General features: G+C 53.7%; 7 protein-coding genes across 7 annotated transcripts; 3 read left to right on the forward strand and 4 right to left on the reverse strand.

Annotated features, from left to right (window-relative positions):
• Nucleotides 1-121: 121 nt before the first annotated feature.
• AKAW2_30380A (DNA-directed RNA polymerase I core subunit RPA190) lies at nucleotides 122-5717 on the reverse strand (the record flags this gene model as incomplete). Its single annotated transcript, XM_041686888.1, has 4 exons — nucleotides 122-1708; nucleotides 1770-4548; nucleotides 4613-5104; nucleotides 5185-5717. 4 exons carry the CDS (start codon nucleotides 5715-5717, stop codon nucleotides 122-124), a joined length of 5391 nt encoding a protein of 1796 aa, XP_041540827.1.
• A 14-nt stretch (nucleotides 5718-5731) lies between these two features.
• AKAW2_30381S (U4/U6-U5 snRNP complex subunit PRP3) lies at nucleotides 5732-7501 on the forward strand (the record flags this gene model as incomplete). Its single annotated transcript, XM_041686889.1, has 1 exon — nucleotides 5732-7501. One exon carries the CDS (start codon nucleotides 5732-5734, stop codon nucleotides 7499-7501), a length of 1770 nt encoding a protein of 589 aa, XP_041540828.1.
• Nucleotides 7502-7898: 397 nt separating this feature from the next.
• AKAW2_30382A (RNA-binding snoRNP assembly protein NAF1) lies at nucleotides 7899-9884 on the reverse strand (the record flags this gene model as incomplete). Its single annotated transcript, XM_041686890.1, has 1 exon — nucleotides 7899-9884. The coding sequence occupies one exon, from the start codon at nucleotides 9882-9884 to the stop codon at nucleotides 7899-7901; it is 1986 nt and encodes a 661-aa protein (XP_041540829.1).
• A 272-nt stretch (nucleotides 9885-10156) lies between these two features.
• On the forward strand, nucleotides 10157-12141 carry ALG9 (dolichyl-P-Man:Man(6)GlcNAc(2)-PP-dolichol alpha-1,2-mannosyltransferase; the record flags this gene model as incomplete). The annotated part of the gene is made up of 4 exons (XM_041686892.1): nucleotides 10157-10233; nucleotides 10300-10972; nucleotides 11025-11819; nucleotides 11878-12141. The coding sequence occupies 4 exons, from the start codon at nucleotides 10157-10159 to the stop codon at nucleotides 12139-12141; spliced, it is 1809 nt and encodes a 602-aa protein (XP_041540830.1).
• A 486-nt stretch (nucleotides 12142-12627) lies between these two features.
• On the forward strand, nucleotides 12628-14045 carry AKAW2_30384S (heme-dependent oxidative N-demethylase family protein; the record flags this gene model as incomplete). The annotated part of the gene is made up of 4 exons (XM_041686893.1): nucleotides 12628-12823; nucleotides 12883-12985; nucleotides 13042-13094; nucleotides 13156-14045. 4 exons carry the CDS (start codon nucleotides 12628-12630, stop codon nucleotides 14043-14045), a joined length of 1242 nt encoding a protein of 413 aa, XP_041540831.1.
• A 220-nt stretch (nucleotides 14046-14265) lies between these two features.
• Nucleotides 14266-16337, reverse strand: AKAW2_30385A (exonuclease V; the record flags this gene model as incomplete). The annotated part of the gene is made up of 2 exons (XM_041686894.1): nucleotides 14266-15842; nucleotides 15950-16337. The coding sequence occupies 2 exons, from the start codon at nucleotides 16335-16337 to the stop codon at nucleotides 14266-14268; spliced, it is 1965 nt and encodes a 654-aa protein (XP_041540832.1).
• A 391-nt stretch (nucleotides 16338-16728) lies between these two features.
• AKAW2_30386A (Mpv17/PMP22 family protein) lies at nucleotides 16729-17736 on the reverse strand (the record flags this gene model as incomplete). The annotated part of the gene is made up of 2 exons (XM_041686895.1): nucleotides 16729-17131; nucleotides 17204-17736. The coding sequence occupies 2 exons, from the start codon at nucleotides 17734-17736 to the stop codon at nucleotides 16729-16731; spliced, it is 936 nt and encodes a 311-aa protein (XP_041540833.1).
• Between the last annotated feature and the right edge of the window lie 330 nt (nucleotides 17737-18066).

Raw genomic sequence — 18066 nt, forward strand, 5'->3', positions numbered from 1 at the left:
GTCAGACAAGAACAGTAGGAAAGAAAAGGAAAAATAGAGAAATAGAAATACAGAAACTAATGATTTTGCACATATACAAAAAGATATGAAAACTGGTGAAAATGCAACACGCCCATTATATTTACGCCACAGGAGCAAGGACATCGAAGGCACCGGTACCGACGGTTCCGGTGCGACCAACGACGATTCTGGCACTGGGACTCTTGAGGTTATCGAAGTCTCTCTCAACGACGGCCTCCTTGAGGTAACCGACGGTGGTTTCGAAACTCATCTTGGCCAGAGGGGATGAGCCGTCCTTGACAAGACCGTTACGGTTGAAGGGGCGGAAGCCACCAGACTGGGTCATCACGTCACCGATCAGGTTCAGATGACGGTTATCGACGGAGATACTGTGACCCTGGAAAACGTCGGACATTTCCTTGACGATCGAGGCACGGGCGGCTTCGACACCGTAGAGGTTGAGCATGTCGTGGATGGAGTTGGTGTAGAGGGAGTGAGGCTTGATGATGTCTTGGTAGTCGCGCATGGCAAGCAGGTTGACACCATCAGTGATGACGTGGGCAGGTTCACCCTTGATCGGGTCGGCTTCGACGAATGTGCAGTTGCCAAGGCCAGGGATGGACTGGATGACTGCGTTGCGGCAAGCATCCTCCACCAGGGGCAGAAGCAGGAGCTTGGGAGTGTCGATGTCGTACTGCAGCTGGATAGTGCAGGATCCTCCGTCGCGAGGGTTGAACTTGAACTGCGTGACTTCCTGGTATTGGTTCTTGATATCTTCTTCGCGCAGCTTGGTGTCCTTTGTCTCGCCCTCCGACTCTTCATCAGAAGCATCGTCCATCTCGACATCACGCTTTTCGCCGGCGTTACCCTCCTCGTCGTCGTCATCGTCTTCTTCAGCATCCTGCTGTCGGACCATGTCCACCTCCTCGTCCTCCGGGCCTTCGTAAGAGACCTGGTTGGACCGGTTCTGAGTGCCCCGTGCACGCTTGGCGTCGTCCTCGTCGTCTTCAACGTCGTCGTCAGCCGGCTCTGCGTCGGCATCGGCGCCGCGGGGTCCGTCCTGTACGGTGCCAACGGAAGCACCAATCTCAGGCTGAGCAGTGGAGTACTTCTTCAGGGTCTTCTCATCGACACGCTTCTTGAGTTCAGCCTTAGTGAGTTTGACAAGCTTAGGAATGAGCTTCTTCTGCAGTGTGTTCTGCACATCCTTCGTCGTGATGGCGTATTCAGCGGTGTACTCGTCAGCAGGGAAGAAAGTGATATCAATGTCGTAAACCTTAGCCTTGACACTGCCTGAGGAGACACGCTCTCTAACTTGGACCTTGTCGACAACCTCCGCGATGCTGAGCTTGCTGATAGCCTTGGCAAATCTTTCGGAGTGCTCCTTAGACAGCTCGTCGTTCAAGATCAAGGTCATCGTAGGGGTCATGATATGGGCACTAGCAGTCATAACGATTTCACGCAGACGGGGAATACCCAGCGTCACGTTCTTCGCCGAGTGACCAGCCAAGTGGAAGGTGTTCAAGGTCATCTGGGTGGACGGTTCACCAATAGACTGACCGGCAACGATACCGATGGCCTCACCAGGCTCGACGACAGACTTCATGTACTTCATGTTCATGAGAGTGTTGAATGCCTTCTTGCTGATGATACCGTTCACGTCCTTCTTCTTGTCCTTAAGAAGCTTGTCCGGGTTGGCATCCTCGTACTAGAAACAGGATTGTCAGTCGCAGTACTTCGTCTCGTTTTGGGGTTTCAGATAGTCTTACCTTCTTAAGAGCTTGCGAGAAATTCTCCGAGATACTTCCCAAGTTACCTCCGGGGTGGTAGAGAGAAAGGACAGGATCCATGGCTTCGACCTTTCCTGTCTTGCGCACCTTCTTCATGGCATCCTTATGCCAGTTCGCGACCTCCTCCTTCTCCAAGTTGTGGAAGTCGCTGGTCAGGTTGACCTGAGACATGATAGACACGTAGTTCGATGCCAGGAAATCGAAATCCTTCAGGTGGACCTGTTTGGTAATATCCAGACCATCCTCACCATACAAGAACTGGACGATCGAGCCATCAGTGGCTTCACGAACAGAGCTGTCGTACTCTGCCTTCAAGCCTTCCATACCCTTGATCAAACAACGCTGCAAGTATCCGGATCTAGAGGTCTTGACAGCAGTATCAATCAAACCTTCACGACCAGCCATGGCGTGGAAGTAGTATTCCTGGGGCTTGATACCAGTCAAGAAACGACCACAGACGTAACCACCAGCCATAGGATTCGTGTCAAATGCTCTGAAAGATGGCAGAGTCTTACCGCTAACCATGACGGGTACACGGCGACCTTCCAAAACCTGTTGACCCAGGTTGCAGGAAATCAGGTTGGCATTGACGCTCGAACCCTTAGCTCCGGAGATTGTCATAGACTGCATCTGGTTCCACGGGAAGGGCTTAACCAGACCCTTCGGAAGACAGGCCTTGGTGATCTCGGTCGAGAGCTTCGCGGTGCGAGCGTTCGAAACACTATCAAGGCCGCCCTGCTTCTCATCGTCTCGGAGAACCTCCTCCATACGTCGCCGCAGCTCGGCATCTTGGTCGGGCACAGTAGTCTGGTCGAGAGTGACATACTTCAGTGCAACCTCCCGACCAATGGCAGCAGCTTCGCTAATCTTTTCTTTACGAACGCGGTCGCCCTCCGGGGTCAGTCGAAGATCGTCGATACCACAAGTAAAGGCACGCATGTTCAGGTATCTCGTCAGAAGACGACCGAGAATACTGATCAGCCGACCAGCAATGGTATGTCCATAGATCTCATGGATGGCATCAATCAAACCACCAGCTGTGGGACCAATTTGCTTCTTGTCGAGAATACCACAAAGCATCTCTCCATCCTTGAAAATAACTTCACCTTCCTCGTTACCCTCGCCCCAACGGTCTCCAGGGGTCGAAGACTTGCTCTTCAGGTTGAGACCAGCCCTGTCGGAAGGCATGATGTTCTTGAGGATAGTCGAGATAATCTGCTTACCAGTCCAGAGACGCTTAGGCCGGATCACCGTTGGGCCCACAGTCTGGATCCGATCAGTAATTGTGTGGGAGTTCTCGGGCCTCAAGCAGCTGTACAACAGCTGGTAGTATTCTTCCTCATCGAAGAAGCTGTCACGGCAGGTGAACCAGGTTCCCATGGAGATGTGATCCTGAATCAGACCTCTCAGGGGTTTTCCGGATGTTGCGACAAGGTACTGATGGTCTGCATCCGCAAGCATCATAGCCTCCGAACGAGCGAGCTCGTTCTGAGGGAAATGCATGTTCATCTCATCACCATCGAAATCTGCGTTGTAGGTATTGCAGTTGGCGTAGTGCATGCGAATAGTTCTTTCGTTGGGAAGAACACGAGCTTTGTGACCCATGATGGATGGCTTGTGGAGTGTAGGCTGACGGTTCATCAAGACGATATCACCGGTGGTGAGATGGCGGTAAACCTTCTTGTTACGCGATCCTTTCATGCGCCAATTTGACGGGGCGAGCAGCTGGTTTGCCAACGCCGTCCGCTCATCCAGACTCTTGAACCGGAGGTTGGTGACTTGGCCAAATTCGTTCTCAATAGCCGAAGCACCAGGGTATTTGTCAGGACCATTGATGACTGCCTGCTTCATCTCCCAAAAGTTATGGTTCGTCACCGGCTCTGGGTAGGTCAACTTCTTCGCGAACACCATAGGGACACCAATTTCGTTGGTCTCAATGTTAGGGTCGGGCGAGATAACACTTCGAGCAGCAAAGTTGACACGCTTTCCCATCATGTTCTTTCGGAATAGACCCTCCTTCTTTTCGAGGTACTGCTTGATGCCCATCGGAGCGGCGGCGGCGGCGGGTCCGCTGAGGTTACCACGGTCACGGTCGATTAGCATGTTGACGGTATCCTGGAGGGTGACGATCGAGTGAAGGAGATCACGGTAGTCCCGCACGCGCGTAGTAGAGTCGGCGCCTGCGCTCTGTCTCTCCTTGCTGATCTGGTTGATGATGTCGCAGTTCTTCAAGATCGCTGTGAAGGACTGGTTCTGCTGAGCCTCCATGATCTGACCGGGCCCTTGCGGTGCCGCGGGACGGAACTTGTTCGGTGGCACCAGGATGTTCTTGATGAAGAACATATCTGCGCTAACCTGGGACTCCTTTTTCGGCAAAGGTCGGGAGTTATAAACAAGGCTCAAAATTTCCTGCTCTTTCTCGAAAAGCAGCGTCATCGCAGCGTGGACTTCGGGAGAGGGCATGAACTGCTGGGTCTCCCCAACGGCCTGTTTCCTGCTCTCAGCCTGGGCCACAATTGCATTTCCACGCGCAACCTCTTCCTCTGCACCATGTGTTTCGGAAGTGGTGCTAACATTGTCAGAAACTCCGTTAGCAAGCGCCGCCTTCTCCTTGGAGGTAAGCTTCTTGGCCTGCTGGAGGAGGACCAAGGAGTTTGGTATTTGGAATCCAGCTTGCGTCATGGTAAGTCTAGACTTCTCGGGCAAAGCCTTTCGGAAGATTTTCGAGGACCGGTCTTTACGGTACGACGGGGAGAGTCTATGCGCCTGGATCAGTGACGAGGCCTTGCAAAAGTTTGCGCGTAGAGAATTCAGGAACGTACCCGCTGCAGCTGGCGCACTTCTTCACAGCACCAATGTCTTTGAAGAATTCTCTAACAAGTGCTCGTCTCTGCTCCGCAGCGAGCGGGTTCTTCGAGCCAGACATGAGACCCCGTAGTCTTCCATCTGCTTGCGCTTGGCGGATAGATTTCTTGACAAATGCATTTCTGCGGGCGATAATGTCATCGTCGTCCTCTTCCTCGCTGCTAGACCCTTCACCATCCTTGTTCGCCTTCTTCTTGTCGGACCCCTTGCCGCCAATCGTATCGATAACAGCTACCTCATCAACCAAGCCATAGTGCAGCAGGCGCAATTTGCAGCTGTAGGAATTGATGTTGGTTCGGCTCATCTGGAAACGGTGGCAGTAGACACACTGGCCCTTGAGCAAGCGATACAGCTGGTCGAAGTGCGTGACATTGTACACATGAACTGGGAGTTCGATGTGTCCGGGATGGCCAGTACAAGACCATGAGGTTTGGCGGCATGTCGTGCAACTGGAGACTGTTAGCTACGATCCGCATACGCATGGTACGCGATCACAAGGTATTCGAAAGCAAAGAAAGGGAAGCCTTACACATGGTCACCCCATGCACCCATAGCCGGGTCATAGAGACCACCGGGAACGGGGTTGTTGAAAGAATCCAATGTCGGAGTATTATGGATTCGCTTGACCGAGATGGCCTTGATGTCTTGATCATTGTAGACACCAAACTCAATCCCCGCAATGGAGGAGGCCACAGGCCGAGCGAAAGTAGTCATGATTCCCCTGGCAGCCGCTTGAGCGACAAACGACGCTGGCGGTGCAAATTCTGGGACTCGTGGGGGGTTAAAGGCCTGGGAAGCAGAAAAGGCGGGTTCGTCGGTATCGACGATGCGAAAAGTTTCACCCAACTTTTTTTCTGCCGTGCGACACCGCCGGCGGACCCACGTTGGCACTTGCAGCGCCCCGTGATTTGAGATCCTTTCCTTGTCTCGATTGTTGACGTCTTTTCGCGACCGGCCCCAGATCTTGCTTATAAAGCTGCCTTTCTTCGACTCTCTCACTTCGATCCCATCGCTAGCCTGTCGGTCGCTCTGCTGATCTCCGTGGGTGAGTGGAGCATTCATTTGTCTCTCCGATCATGGCGGACATATCAGGCAACATGCTGAAGCGGCCTCACCCCGAGGACCAAGACAACAACACTCAGAAAAGACCTCGTTCCAATCATGGATCCCCAATGCCTGCTCAAGGCGCACCTGCCGCGGGCAAGGTTGATATTGAAAAGATGGTGGCCGAAGCAAGAGCAAAAGCAGAAGCGGTGCGTGCCAGACTTCAAGCGGCAAAGGGTATATCGCCATCGCCTACGCCGGCTGCATCAAGTGCCAGCCCTACGCCTCCTGCTGCCAGTCCAGCCATGTCGAGATTGGAACAAATGAAAGCTAGAGTGGCAGCAGCGACCAGTCGCGCCAACGCTGCTCCTCCGCAACGACCCGCCCCTACGCCGACGCCTCAACCTCCTCCATTCGAAGATGAAGACGATGGCTCGTCGCGAGCTCGAGGTGGTCTGGATGTTGGTCTTCACCCCGCTTTGCTCTCCGATACACTCGAGTTCCGGGGTGCGAAAGGACGGCAGACTTCCCAAAACAAGACCCGACGTACAGAATCCCCAGCTACCGCGGGGAGGCCAGATCGAGCCGGACTTGATCTATCGGGGCCGTCTATAGAGGAAATCAAGAACAACCCATATTTTGATCCAAACCTTGGTCCGAAAGCAACAGTAGCGAAGCCCCGACAAACGCGACAGCTCATTTTCAACCAGAAGGGCAAATACATACAGCAGGCCGCCGCTCTCCGTCGGCAGGCTCAGTTGGAAGCTATGAAGAAGCGGATTGCGGAAAGAGCACGGCAGGCGGGTATCGATGAAGACTTGGATGTTGAGAAGGCTTTCCTCGTGCCAGCCCCTCCCGCAATTGAATGGTGGGACGAAGGTCTGGTGAACGGCGAGGACTATTCTGGCATTGAAAATGAACAAAACCTCAAAATCGACACGCCTGACTCGATCATCACGCAATACGTACAACACCCAGTTCTTCTCGATCCTCCGCAGGAAAAGCTACTACCAGCACAGAAGCCTATGTATCTCACGCCCAAGGAACAGGCCAAGATCCGTCGCCAGCGCCGCATGGCAGATCTGAAGGAACAACAAGCGAAGATCCGACTGGGTCTCGAGCCAGCACCTCCACCAAAGGTCAAAAAATCGAACCTGATGCGAGTCTTGGGTGAACAGGCCGTCAAGGATCCCACGGCCGTGGAGGCACGCGTGAACCGGGAAATCGCAGAACGTCGTGAGAAACACGAGACTGCGAACGCGGAGCGCAAACTTACTAAAGAAGAACGTCGAGAGAAGCTTGCCCGGCAACAGGAGGCCGATGCGGAGAAGGGTATTCAAATGACCGTGTATCGAATTGACAGCCTCGCCAACGGGCGAAACCGCTTTAAAATCAGCAAGAATGCCGAACAGAACGCTCTCACAGGAGTATGCGTCATGCACCCTCGCTTCAACCTCGTGATTGTCGAGGGGGGCTCCCACTCTATCAACAACTATAGAAAGCTCATGATGAACCGGATTGACTGGACCGAGAACGCTGGCCCGAACGCGGTGCGCGAGGGCAACCGCGAGGCCCAAGCCGCCTGGCTAGCAGCTGAAGACGAGCAAACCGGGGAACTGAAGGACCTTAGTCACAATACCTGCGAACTTGTCTGGGAAGGTCAGGTCAAGACCCGCGCGTTCCGGAAATGGCTGGGTGCGCGAGTGTGTGAAACGGATTCCCAAGCTAAGGATGTCTTGGCCCGCGCGAAGCTGGAGAATTTCTGGGTATTGGCGAAGAGTGCCAAACAGAACGAGTCGTGAGCTCGATTACACATGACATGGCATGGCATAGCATTATCACGCCTTCTAATTACAAATTACTCTTCTGTATCATAAACAAACTCAGAAAGATTTCCCGCACATTATATCCAGAGACATTAGTATCGTATGTCAGTACACTGTACGCCGTACATCGGACCATGATAATATTGGAAGTTCTCAAGAAGCGTGAAGTGATAGTGCAGAATGAGATAAAACTTTTTTGATTACCCATCCGGAACCGAATCAAGGAAAGAACGATGCCCAGTTAGTAGCTCCAAAAATGCAACCAAACCCGGATAACTAAGTAAAAGGAAAGAGAATAATAGCCAGGATCCATTTCCAAAAGGGAACGCATATAGCAATATATAGATCAATCAATCAATCATATCATCACAAATCACGAACGAGGAGGTCCCTGGTTCTGGTTCTGGTTGTTACTTAATTGCCGCAGAAGATCCAATTGTGCTTTCACTTGATCAAAGTTCATCGTCGGTTGTTGCGGTTGTTGTTGTCCCGGTACTTGTTGCTGCTGCTGTTGTTGCTGCTGCTGTAGGGCAGCCAGGAACAAGGGATTGATGTGCACGTTACCAGGAAGCTGTTGGTACGGGTTCGGTTGTTGATAGGCCTGTTGGAAAGGCATCTGGAAATTGAACGGTGCTGTTGGCATAGCACCTTGTCCGTACGCTTGGGGTTGTTGCGGCTGGAAGGCTCCGAAGGGAGGGAACTGCTGAGGGAGAGCGTATGCACCCTGCGGGTTTGTGGGGTACGCTGCTTGGGGGTAGGTGTGGGGTTGAGGTTGAGGTTGAGACTGATGAGAGGCCTGCGCTTGGGGCTGGTAGTATGATTGTTGACGGTCTTGATGGTGAGGAGCCGACTCGTGGGAGGGACGACCACCGCGGCCACCACCACCGCGACCTCCACGATCATATCCTCGGCCACGACCACGGCCACCACCGCGGAAGCCGGAGTTGTTTCTGCTGGGGCCGGAGTGGCCGTCGGCTTCAACGGGGGCTTCCTGTTGGCGCATCATCTCGTGCAGGTTCTTCGGCCGGGCCAGCGGAGTGTAGCCGTCGTCAACAGGGTTGTCGTCGTAGTTCAGTTCGCTTTGGCCGAGCTTGGAGGGTCCTGGGGGGTTTCTTCTGCCTCTTGCTGGGCCGTTTTCGTTCCGAGAGTCCTTCTTTTCCTGGCGCTTCTGCTTGAGCTTGCGCTTGTACTCTGCTTCGGCTTCGTCGTCGGAGAACTCGACTTCGTCCTCGGCAATCTCTTCGTCGTGGAAGTTGGAGGCATCGCTTCCCTTCAGACCCTTGAGGGGTTGAGTGAAGACGAAGGTGGAGTGTTCCTCGACATAGTAGACATGTGTGCCCTTGGACAGGCCACGCTCGGTGATGGCGGCCGCGGTCGGGTACCGAACGGCATACAGAGGGTTCTCGACCCTTCCGAGAGTCTCGGAGACTACACCGGCGACACTGCGGTTCTCCAGACAGAGTAGCGAGCCGGCTTCGAGCACTTGGTATTCGCCGCTGGTGTTGGCCGTAATGAGGAGTGTGTTCTCGACGATCGCCTCCACCTGACCCAGATGCACGATTTTCATCTCGGGTGTAATGGTAACCTCAGGGATGGGAGGTGCTTCTTCGGGCATTTCGTTCGCTGTTCTCAGATGGCCGCCGGTTTTGCCCTTTCCATCTCCTTCGTCGTCAGAGCCAAGTTCGGCCTGCATCAATATCCGTGCTTGTTCTTCGGGGCTCAGAATGGGGTAGTCTTCGTCGTCGTCGCTGTCATCGGAAGAATCTGTGGAGGAGTCGTCGGATGAGGATTCGTAGGGAGAGGAATCGATTTCCCACTCGGGGTGCTCGTCGTCGTCTTCTTCTTCTTCTTCTTCCTGGGCAGGTTCTGCGCCATTGGTGGCAGGTGCCTCCGCTGGTTGTTGGGTCTCCTGCTTCTCATTGGCATCCACATCCATAGCATCGGTAGCGGGCTCCGCCTTGGTTTCCTCCAACTTCTCGGGCTCAGCCTGTTCGGGAGCAGACTGGTTGGTAGGTACAGCATCGCTCTGCTCGCTGGCCGCATTTGTGGCCGTCTGTGGTTGCTGCAGATCTTTGACGTTGTCATTGACCAGGTTCAAACCCGGAATGGGGGGATGGATTTGTGAAGCGGCATCCGGCTCACTGGTCGGATTCTGAGCGCCATCAACCTGGTCCTTCACAGCGCTACTGTCCGCAGGTGTCCCGACAGCCAAGGGAGTATTGTAGAAATCGCTTCCATCGTCCGCTGGCGTCAAGGCAATGGGTGGCGTATCGATGGTGCAGGGCCTCTTGACAGGAGGACCCTCATTGGGGACTTCTGAAGAGCCCAGAGGCTGAGCAGGAGACTGGTTATCACTCATCTTGAAATCTCCAAGGACCACGAAGGACAGTCACCCCAGAAACAAGCGAAAAAGGTGGAATGGAGGAGTGATGAAACTGCGACGGGAACTTTTTTTCGTTCTGGAGAAGCGGGTTGCCGTGGTGCCGCTTATCGATAAGCGGCGCTGCTCGCTTCTTCCGCCTCGCGGGACTCATTCCGGACTCTCTTTCCGACCGCGTCAATTCGACGGCGTCAAGCACAAGTGCGACAATAGGAGGATTCATCATCCGTGGATCATTCCTAGAAGCTATAATGGCACCTGCTCGGAGGACAGGCGAGGCCCCTTCAGGATCGCAGGGGCCAACGCCTACTCCGCGCACCAAACAACGGTATGAGTATTCCTCCAGCTGGCATCTTCCATCCGCAACTGCTAATAAGTCGTGCTATTCTAAAAGGCCGCCGCCGCCGCCATTTTACCTACCATTGAATATCGCACTCTACCTTTGCATTATCACCAATGTGATTTCAGCCCTCTACGCGCCGATACAGGATTGTGACGAAGTCTTTAACTTCTGGGAACCAACGCATTATCTCAACCATGGATACGGGCTTCAGACGTGGGAGTACTCTCCGGTGTACTCGATCCGAAGCTGGCTGTATGTCTCTACACATGCCCTGGTGGGCAAAATCGGATCGTTTGCTCTAAGCAGCAAGTCTGCAGAGTTCTATGCGATCAGATGCTTCCTTGCGCTGGTGTGCGCTGCTTGCGAGACCCGTCTCTACTCCGCCATCTGTCGTACCTTGAGCCCCCGTATCGGCCTTCTCTTCCTCATGGTCGTCGCATTCACCCCGGGCATGTTCCATGCGTCAACCGCCTTCCTACCATCTAGCTTCACCATGTATATGTCGATGCTGGGTCTGACGGCGTTCTTGGATTGGCGCGATGGTCAGAAAACGGCGCAGGGGATCATGTGGTTTGGGCTCGGGGCGATTGTCGGCTGGCCGTTTGCTGGAGCTCTCATGCTTCCTCTTTTATTGGAGGAGGTTGTTATCGGCTTGTTGTCGTCAAACGTGAGAGGAATGTTCCTAAGCGTTCTGGATGGCGCGATGAGGTGTCTTGTAATTCTGGTATGACTTCCTGCATGGCCTCCCCATCTTGCGTTTTAGCTAACTCTCCCAGGCTCTTGAAATTGCTGTAGACTACGCTTTCCTGCGTAAACTTGTTATTGTACCCTGGAACATCGTGGCGTACAACGTTTTTGGCGGAGAGGGTAGAGGTCCCGATATCTTCGGGGTTGAGCCTTGGACCTTCTACATCCGGAACTTGCTGCTCAACTTCAACATCTGGTTTGCGTTCGCTATGGCCGCTGCGCCGCTGCTTGCCCTTCAGGCGCTTTTCCGCCCCAAGGCGACTAGTGTGCAGACCTTGCTCCGAACCGTGACACTTATCACCCCGTTTTACATGTGGTTCGCCATTTTCACAGCCCAGCCACATAAGGAAGAGCGGTTCATGTTCCCAGCATATCCATTCCTCGCGCTCAATGCGTCCATTGCCTTCCACATGATTCTGTCGTTCGTTGGCTCCAGTAACCCCAATGTGTCAGCTGGGAGTATGTTACCGAAGATCAAGTTGGCAGTGATCATGTCAATAATCCTAATGGCCCTCAATTCTGGTCTCCTGCGGATTGTTGGGATCATGAGCGCCTACAATGCTCCGCTGAAGGTCTTCGAACCGTTGGCACAGCCCGGAGTCGCCCAGCCAGGCGATACGGTGTGTTTTGGCAAGGAGTGGTACCGGTTTCCCTCGTCCTTCTTCCTCCCCAGCGACCTGCGGGCCAAATTTGTTCGCAGCGAATTCCGAGGACTGCTTCCCGGTGAGTTTCCCGAGGCTGCGGACTTCTCTGCGCTCTTTGAAGGGACGTCGCGGATTCCCACGGGCATGAACGATCGCAATGAAGAAGATCTCGGAAAATACGTAAGTTCTCGGTCTTTCCTTCCTCTCTCTCTCTCTCGCATGCTTATCTTTGGCTTAGACCGACCTCTCGCAATGTTCCTTCCTGGTAGACTCGGAGTTCCCGAGCCGGAAGGCAACCGAGCTGGAGCCAGATTACATCCACGAGGACACGCAGTGGGAGCAGCTGGCGTGTCATAGCTTCCTGGACGCATCCCAGACGGGTCTTCTGGGGCGGCTGATCTGGACTCCGGATTTGCCTATCACCCCAGAGCCTCTCCGGCGGAAATGGGGCGAGTACTGTCTGCTGCGGAGACGCAGCGACGTCACAGGAAATGCTGCATAGATTGGCTATGGAAACGTGGGGTTCAAGCTACTGTACATAGATATCTCCCCCGGTTACCCTTGTTCGTATGGTGGATGCGCGCCTGCAGAAGAGAAGAAGTCATGCTGAAGCCAACGCTCGAATGAGCTTGGCTGGCGGTGTGGTGGCCTTGCCGGATTGGGGAAAGATATCCTCGGATGATAAGAGAGTTTGCAGGCAATGCAGCGTCTATCAATCCCGCTGGCTGTTATCTCAAACCCCCAGCTTCTGGCTGGAGTTCATTCTCGCATCGCATTAACCCTTCTGGCAACCCACCCAGCGCCCTTCTTCATTGGTGCGCTTGCACCTTGCGCATCATCTGCATAGCTACTAGTTCCATCCTCTCTCTCTCTCTCTCTCTTACTTCGTATATATCATATATCATATCCCCCGGCATCCCGGGACTATCTCCGCCATGGTGGTAGCACAGACTTGTTTCCGACCACCGTGATACCATTTTCAGTCATCATGTTTTCTGAATCGCTTCATTTTGGCCAATCTCCCATCTACGATATTGCCCTGATCAGTGCAGTAACCAGTATCGGCGTCTGGCTCATCACCCGAGCGTTCCACTGGTGGACGACAACATCCAAGCCAAACGTCCCCCGATCATCCACCCCAGATCTCGAGAAGAAGTCGGTCGCAGTTACCAGGGAACCGGGAGGTGAGCTACCTCCAGCAACCCCCATAGACGTGCTCATATAGCTGATGCCAGTAATGTAGAATGGATCCCATCGGACTTTAAACGGCCTCCAGCATCACCGTATCCCGACTGGGATGTACACACGACCAAGCCCATTCCCTATCGACCATTCCGATATGGACCGTAAGTGGTCCGCCAAGTGCACATCTACAGCCAGCAATCAATCTGACCATCCACAGCAAGTACTTCGTCACGATGGGTCTACGCAGCATGAACTGGGACGAATGGATTGGTGAGACCGATCCCCCAATCCCACACCATACACCTTCACATACTAACCCATCTCACACTAGAACTCGACAACCACTACCTCAAATACCACGCCGACAAGGCCCGTCGCATCGCAGAACGCGGCGACAAATGCTGCAAAACCGCCCCGGAAGCATGGGACGCAGCCATCGAGCTCCTCGAAGAGCTAACCTCCTACCTCCCCGAACGCTACCCAACCATGTTCCAAAGAACCCCAACAGGCCTAACCAACCTCGTCACCCACGAAACCTTCAACATAACCCAGCGGCCCCTCCCCGAAGACCCCATGACCATCGCCGCACGCCTCATCCAAGACGACCTCGCCATCATGATCGAACGACCCGACGGCGAATACTACCTCCTAGCAGGCGCCGTCCTCCTCGCCGGATTCTGGCGCCTCTCCGACAAATACGGCATGCGACTCTCCGAAATCCACACCTCGGGCTCCGTCCCGCAATACACAGAGAAACTCGAAAAGGGAATGATGAATTTCTTCCGGCGCTTGAAACCAGAAGACCCTGTTCTCCGCAACAACTACTTCATCCAAGTCGATGACAGCTTACCCTGGTCGCATAGTATCGGCTCCGAGGACGCGAAGGAGGTGTCGTGGAGCACGGCGCAGAAGAACAAGGCCATTGAGAATCATTGGTTCCGGTCTGAGAGGCAGAGTCTAAGACGGTTGCCGAAGTCGGGAGGCGTGGTGTTTACGATTCGGACGTATTTTGAACCCATTACGAAGATTGTGGAGGAGGAATATGTTCCGGGGAGGTTGGCTTCTGCGGTGAGGAGTTGGGGGGATGATGTGGCGGTTTATAAGGGACGGGAGAGGTATGGGGATGTGTTGTTGGAGTTTTTGGATAGGAAGCATCAGGAACAGCTCGATAGGGGGTTGAGAGTCGAGTTGGAGGATGAGGTGAGGAAGTATCCTCTTTGAGTTATTGATGATGTCTGTATTTCTGGTTCTTGTCGATATCCTTGATATACTTACTATCCGTGAGCATATAACATTCATTCAATCTTCATCAGCATTGTCTCTGAGACTGTTATATTCTGTATTTATATGGAAGTAGTCTATTCCCCTATCCATAACGCCAACCAACCAACCAACACGCCTAAAGATCAGACACACATATAGCACTAGTAGTATATACTAATCAAACACCAACCTCCACACCCCCCTCAACCTTACTCTTCCTCCCCATCCTCCTATTCGCAAACAACCACTCCCTCTCCTTCCTCCACTCACAATCATCCCTAAAATCACAGATCCGACACTTCCACGCCTCCATGACCTCCACACCGCGCGGATCCCTCTCCCCGCGCCACCAATGCATCTGATCCGCCACATACGACGACATGGACGTCGGATCGAAGAGGAACGACCTACTCCCGAGCACCCGGGGCGGTTGGAGGTCCGCACTCGGCTTCGAGGAGATATATCGTGCCGTAAGTAGTGGAGAGAGAATGGTGGGGTAGGGGTCTAGACTGCGGGGTTGGAATTCGGAGGGGATGGAGGGGGATGCTGTTGGCGGGGAGGGGAGGAAGGTGAGACGGAGGTGGGATTTCATGAGGGTCCAGAGAGTGGTGAGGGTATTGTGGGTGGAGAGGATGGTGGTGGAGTCTTCGCTGGAGGACTGCGAGGAAGAGTGTGAGTTGGGTTGGGATTGAGAAGAGGGGAGGTGACGCTGGGGATGCTCGATGGCGTCTTGTGGAGTGGGGATATAGTCGGGGTCGAATTCTTGGGATGACATGGCGTCGAAGAATTGGTCGTTCAGACCGCCGACTTCGTTGATGAAGGCGTCGGTGAAGGGGCGGTTCGGGTCCAGGTTGTATCGCGAGGCGAGGAGGTCGATGGTTACATCGTCGCTGAGGACGAGGCGGTTGAGCATGTGGTAGTAGAGTTGGAGTTGGAGAAGAGTAGGTCGGAATGAGGAGCTCTTGACGGTTGGGACGGAGCCGCTGCCGCGTGTTTTGACGTCGGTGAGGTAGATCCGGGGCTGGTGGGGGAAGTTATCGGTTTCCTGGCTGCTGCTGGCCAGGTTCATGTCCGTATCCATATCGAAGCCATCTGCCTTCGCGGGTGTATCATCCTGTCCATACACCTCCGAAAGAAGCCTCCCGCCCCCCGTCGGGGAGAGCAGGTAATCCGACAACGACATCTGATACTCAGGCAAGATAGCCCTCGACGCCTCAACATCAGCATAATACGTCGCAGCGGTGGCCTCCAGCTCCGGGTCAGGACAATCATGAGAAAGCTGATCAATCACGCCCGTGACCAGCTCACCATCCACCAATCCCCAGACCTCCAACTCCCGAGTAATCCCAAACTCCCGCAGCATGCGCAAACCCTGGATGATATTCCAAATCCGCAAGGCCAGCGCATCCTCCTTAGTAGTGATATCCACGGGAACCGTGGTGTAGATTTCATCCTCAAGCGTCTTATGGATTTTACTTCCCAGCTTCATCGCCGCTGTCCTCGGCTTGCGCCCAAACTTGGTCAGCGTATACCAATACTGTAACTCACACCACGCCGGCGAGATCAGATCCGTGACTGAAAAGGCTTTCATCGGAGGCCGTCGGAATCGTTCCACAGGTGACCTTGTATCCACCTCAGCACTTTCATTATTGTTGCTGCTGCTGTTGTTATTCTCCCTCTCTATCCGTTCCTGATGACGAGCTGCCTCGCGTTCGCGATCTCTTTCGCGCCCTTCTGTCGAATTCGGATGCTCAACTAAACGCTTCGAGGGAAGTTTCACCGTCAGCCACTACCCTGTCCCAGTCTCCTCACGAACGAACGAACAATAACACATAAATAAGAGATAAGGGGAATCTACTAACCAGACGCGGCACGACCGTAGTAGCCTGGAATCGCCGCTGATCTTGCGCCAGCGCTGCCGCCACCCGGCCGATTCGTCCAATTCCGCTGCGGCCATGTAGGCTTCTCGCGCCCCAGGACCTTAGGTACCCGGCTGCTTGAGGGATCCGCATACTGGTCTTCGATGTCTCGAATGACAGGTGCGGCCTGAGAAGGAGGTGGATCTGCGTTTGCTTCTTCTGCTGGGGGAGTCGCGTGGCGATCTGGGGCGATCTTGGCGAGCAGGTCGGTCAGCAGCGCGTCTTCTTCCGGGGAGAAATCGGAGCCGTAATCTGTGGTATTGCTGCTGTCGTCGCTGTCATTGTAGGCGCCGGAAATTACAGGAGATGCTGCTGGTGGAGGGCAGGACATGCCTGCAATGCGAGGGAGGGAATCATGCCGCGTGTGGTGGAAGATGGTGGCATTGAGAAGGAAGAGTCGCGACGAGATCCAAAGTTCGGGTCTGGGCGCTCGGATCCTCTCACGTCATATGATAATCAGGCCATGATTTGATTAATATTATGTATTCCTTCTTCTCTTATTGTTATTGTCATGTCTCAATTGTTGACGAGGGTATCTCTGCTAATGATCTCTATTTCATGTCTATCTATGTACTGCTTGCTCACTCTTCGCTAAACAAGTTGCCGGCTAATCCATAACCGAAGGAGTCTATATCTATATTCAAACCAAATCCGCCAATACATCGCAGGGATATCAAGAAGTTGTATCAATCACACAAAGGAAAATAAAGAATGAATGGCAATTATGCCTTCATAGCCACCGCGCCAACACCAGCACTCACCTCCACCGACGCCGTCCTCTCTGCCTCGACCTTGCGCGCCGCCTTCTGATTCAACCAACTCAAATACGTCTGCCACCCAACAGCAATGACACCAGAAAAGATACTCCGGAACTGAGGCGCCACATACATGAAGCTGAAAGCCGTAACAGCCGGCCACAGCTTCACACTATTCGAAATACTCGTCGGTAAAGCAACCTTGAGCCGCTCAAAGGTCTCCTCCAACGACTTGCCCGTCATCAACGACTGCAGACCGAAGAAATAGGTATTGAACACGGGAGTGAACACCGCCTGTTGCACGCAGACCTTGGTCAGGATGGAGAGGAACTTGGACGAGTAGTTGAAGTTGTGATGCAGGAACATGAACCTAATTCCGCCTCTGAATTAGCCATCACATCGCATAGCAATCCCCACACCATATAACTACCGCGACACTCACCATTTATACGTCGGAATCGCACTTCCCACTCCCACCGTTAAATGCCGCACCGTCCGCCACGGATCATACCCTCCTCCAACTACTCCGCCACTGTTACTCCCTGCTTCTTCCTTCTGATCTCCCGTCTGCTCCTCCCGGGGTGAACCATTATCCGGTGGAAACAACAACTGCGCACCCAAATCACCACACAGATACACCACAATCGTACTGATCACTTGCGTCCGGTAGGGTCGTCTCTCCTGCACACGCGCATACGCTCGCGCCACTCGTCCAACGGGGCCAGCCTGGATTCTCTGGATGAATGCTCGCGATGCGGATACCGATCCGGGGGCGGTGGCGGTGGTCGATGCGACTGGGCCAGGCACTGTGGGAGCCGGCTGTGGGTTGTTCGCTGGAGGGTGGGGTTTCTCAGGAACGGAGTTGTGGTGAGGTTCTGCATTTCGAGGGGTCGAGGAGAGGTTTCTTCGTGGTGGTTGGCGTCGGAGGGACCGGAGTGGTTGTATTCGGCGGATGAGGATGTGGTGGTTGTTCATTTTGGTGGGTGTTAATGTCGCTAGGGAGGAGGTAATAATGTATATAAAATGTTGCGATATGGGCGAATATGATTAGAAGGGAGGGAGTGCTTATAGAAGTTGGGACTGCGAAGAAAAGGCGAGTCGTGGATTGTCTTGCTGACGGACTTCCCCCCAGGGAGAATAAGTTAATGACTCGACGGGCGCAAGGCGATAAGTAAATAGTTAGTCCGGAAGCAGTGCAGCCACGTCTTTGCTGCGTTAGCCACCAGCCAGCGAGAAGCCCGATGAGATGTATCACTTGAAGAATAAATTCAGGCTGACATGGAAAATAAAAGGAAGAAGTAACAG

This window comes from Aspergillus luchuensis, chromosome 3, assembly GCF_016861625.1.
Source record: "Aspergillus luchuensis IFO 4308 DNA, chromosome 3, nearly complete sequence".
NCBI classification, from domain to species: Eukaryota; Fungi; Ascomycota; class Eurotiomycetes; order Eurotiales; family Aspergillaceae; genus Aspergillus; species Aspergillus luchuensis.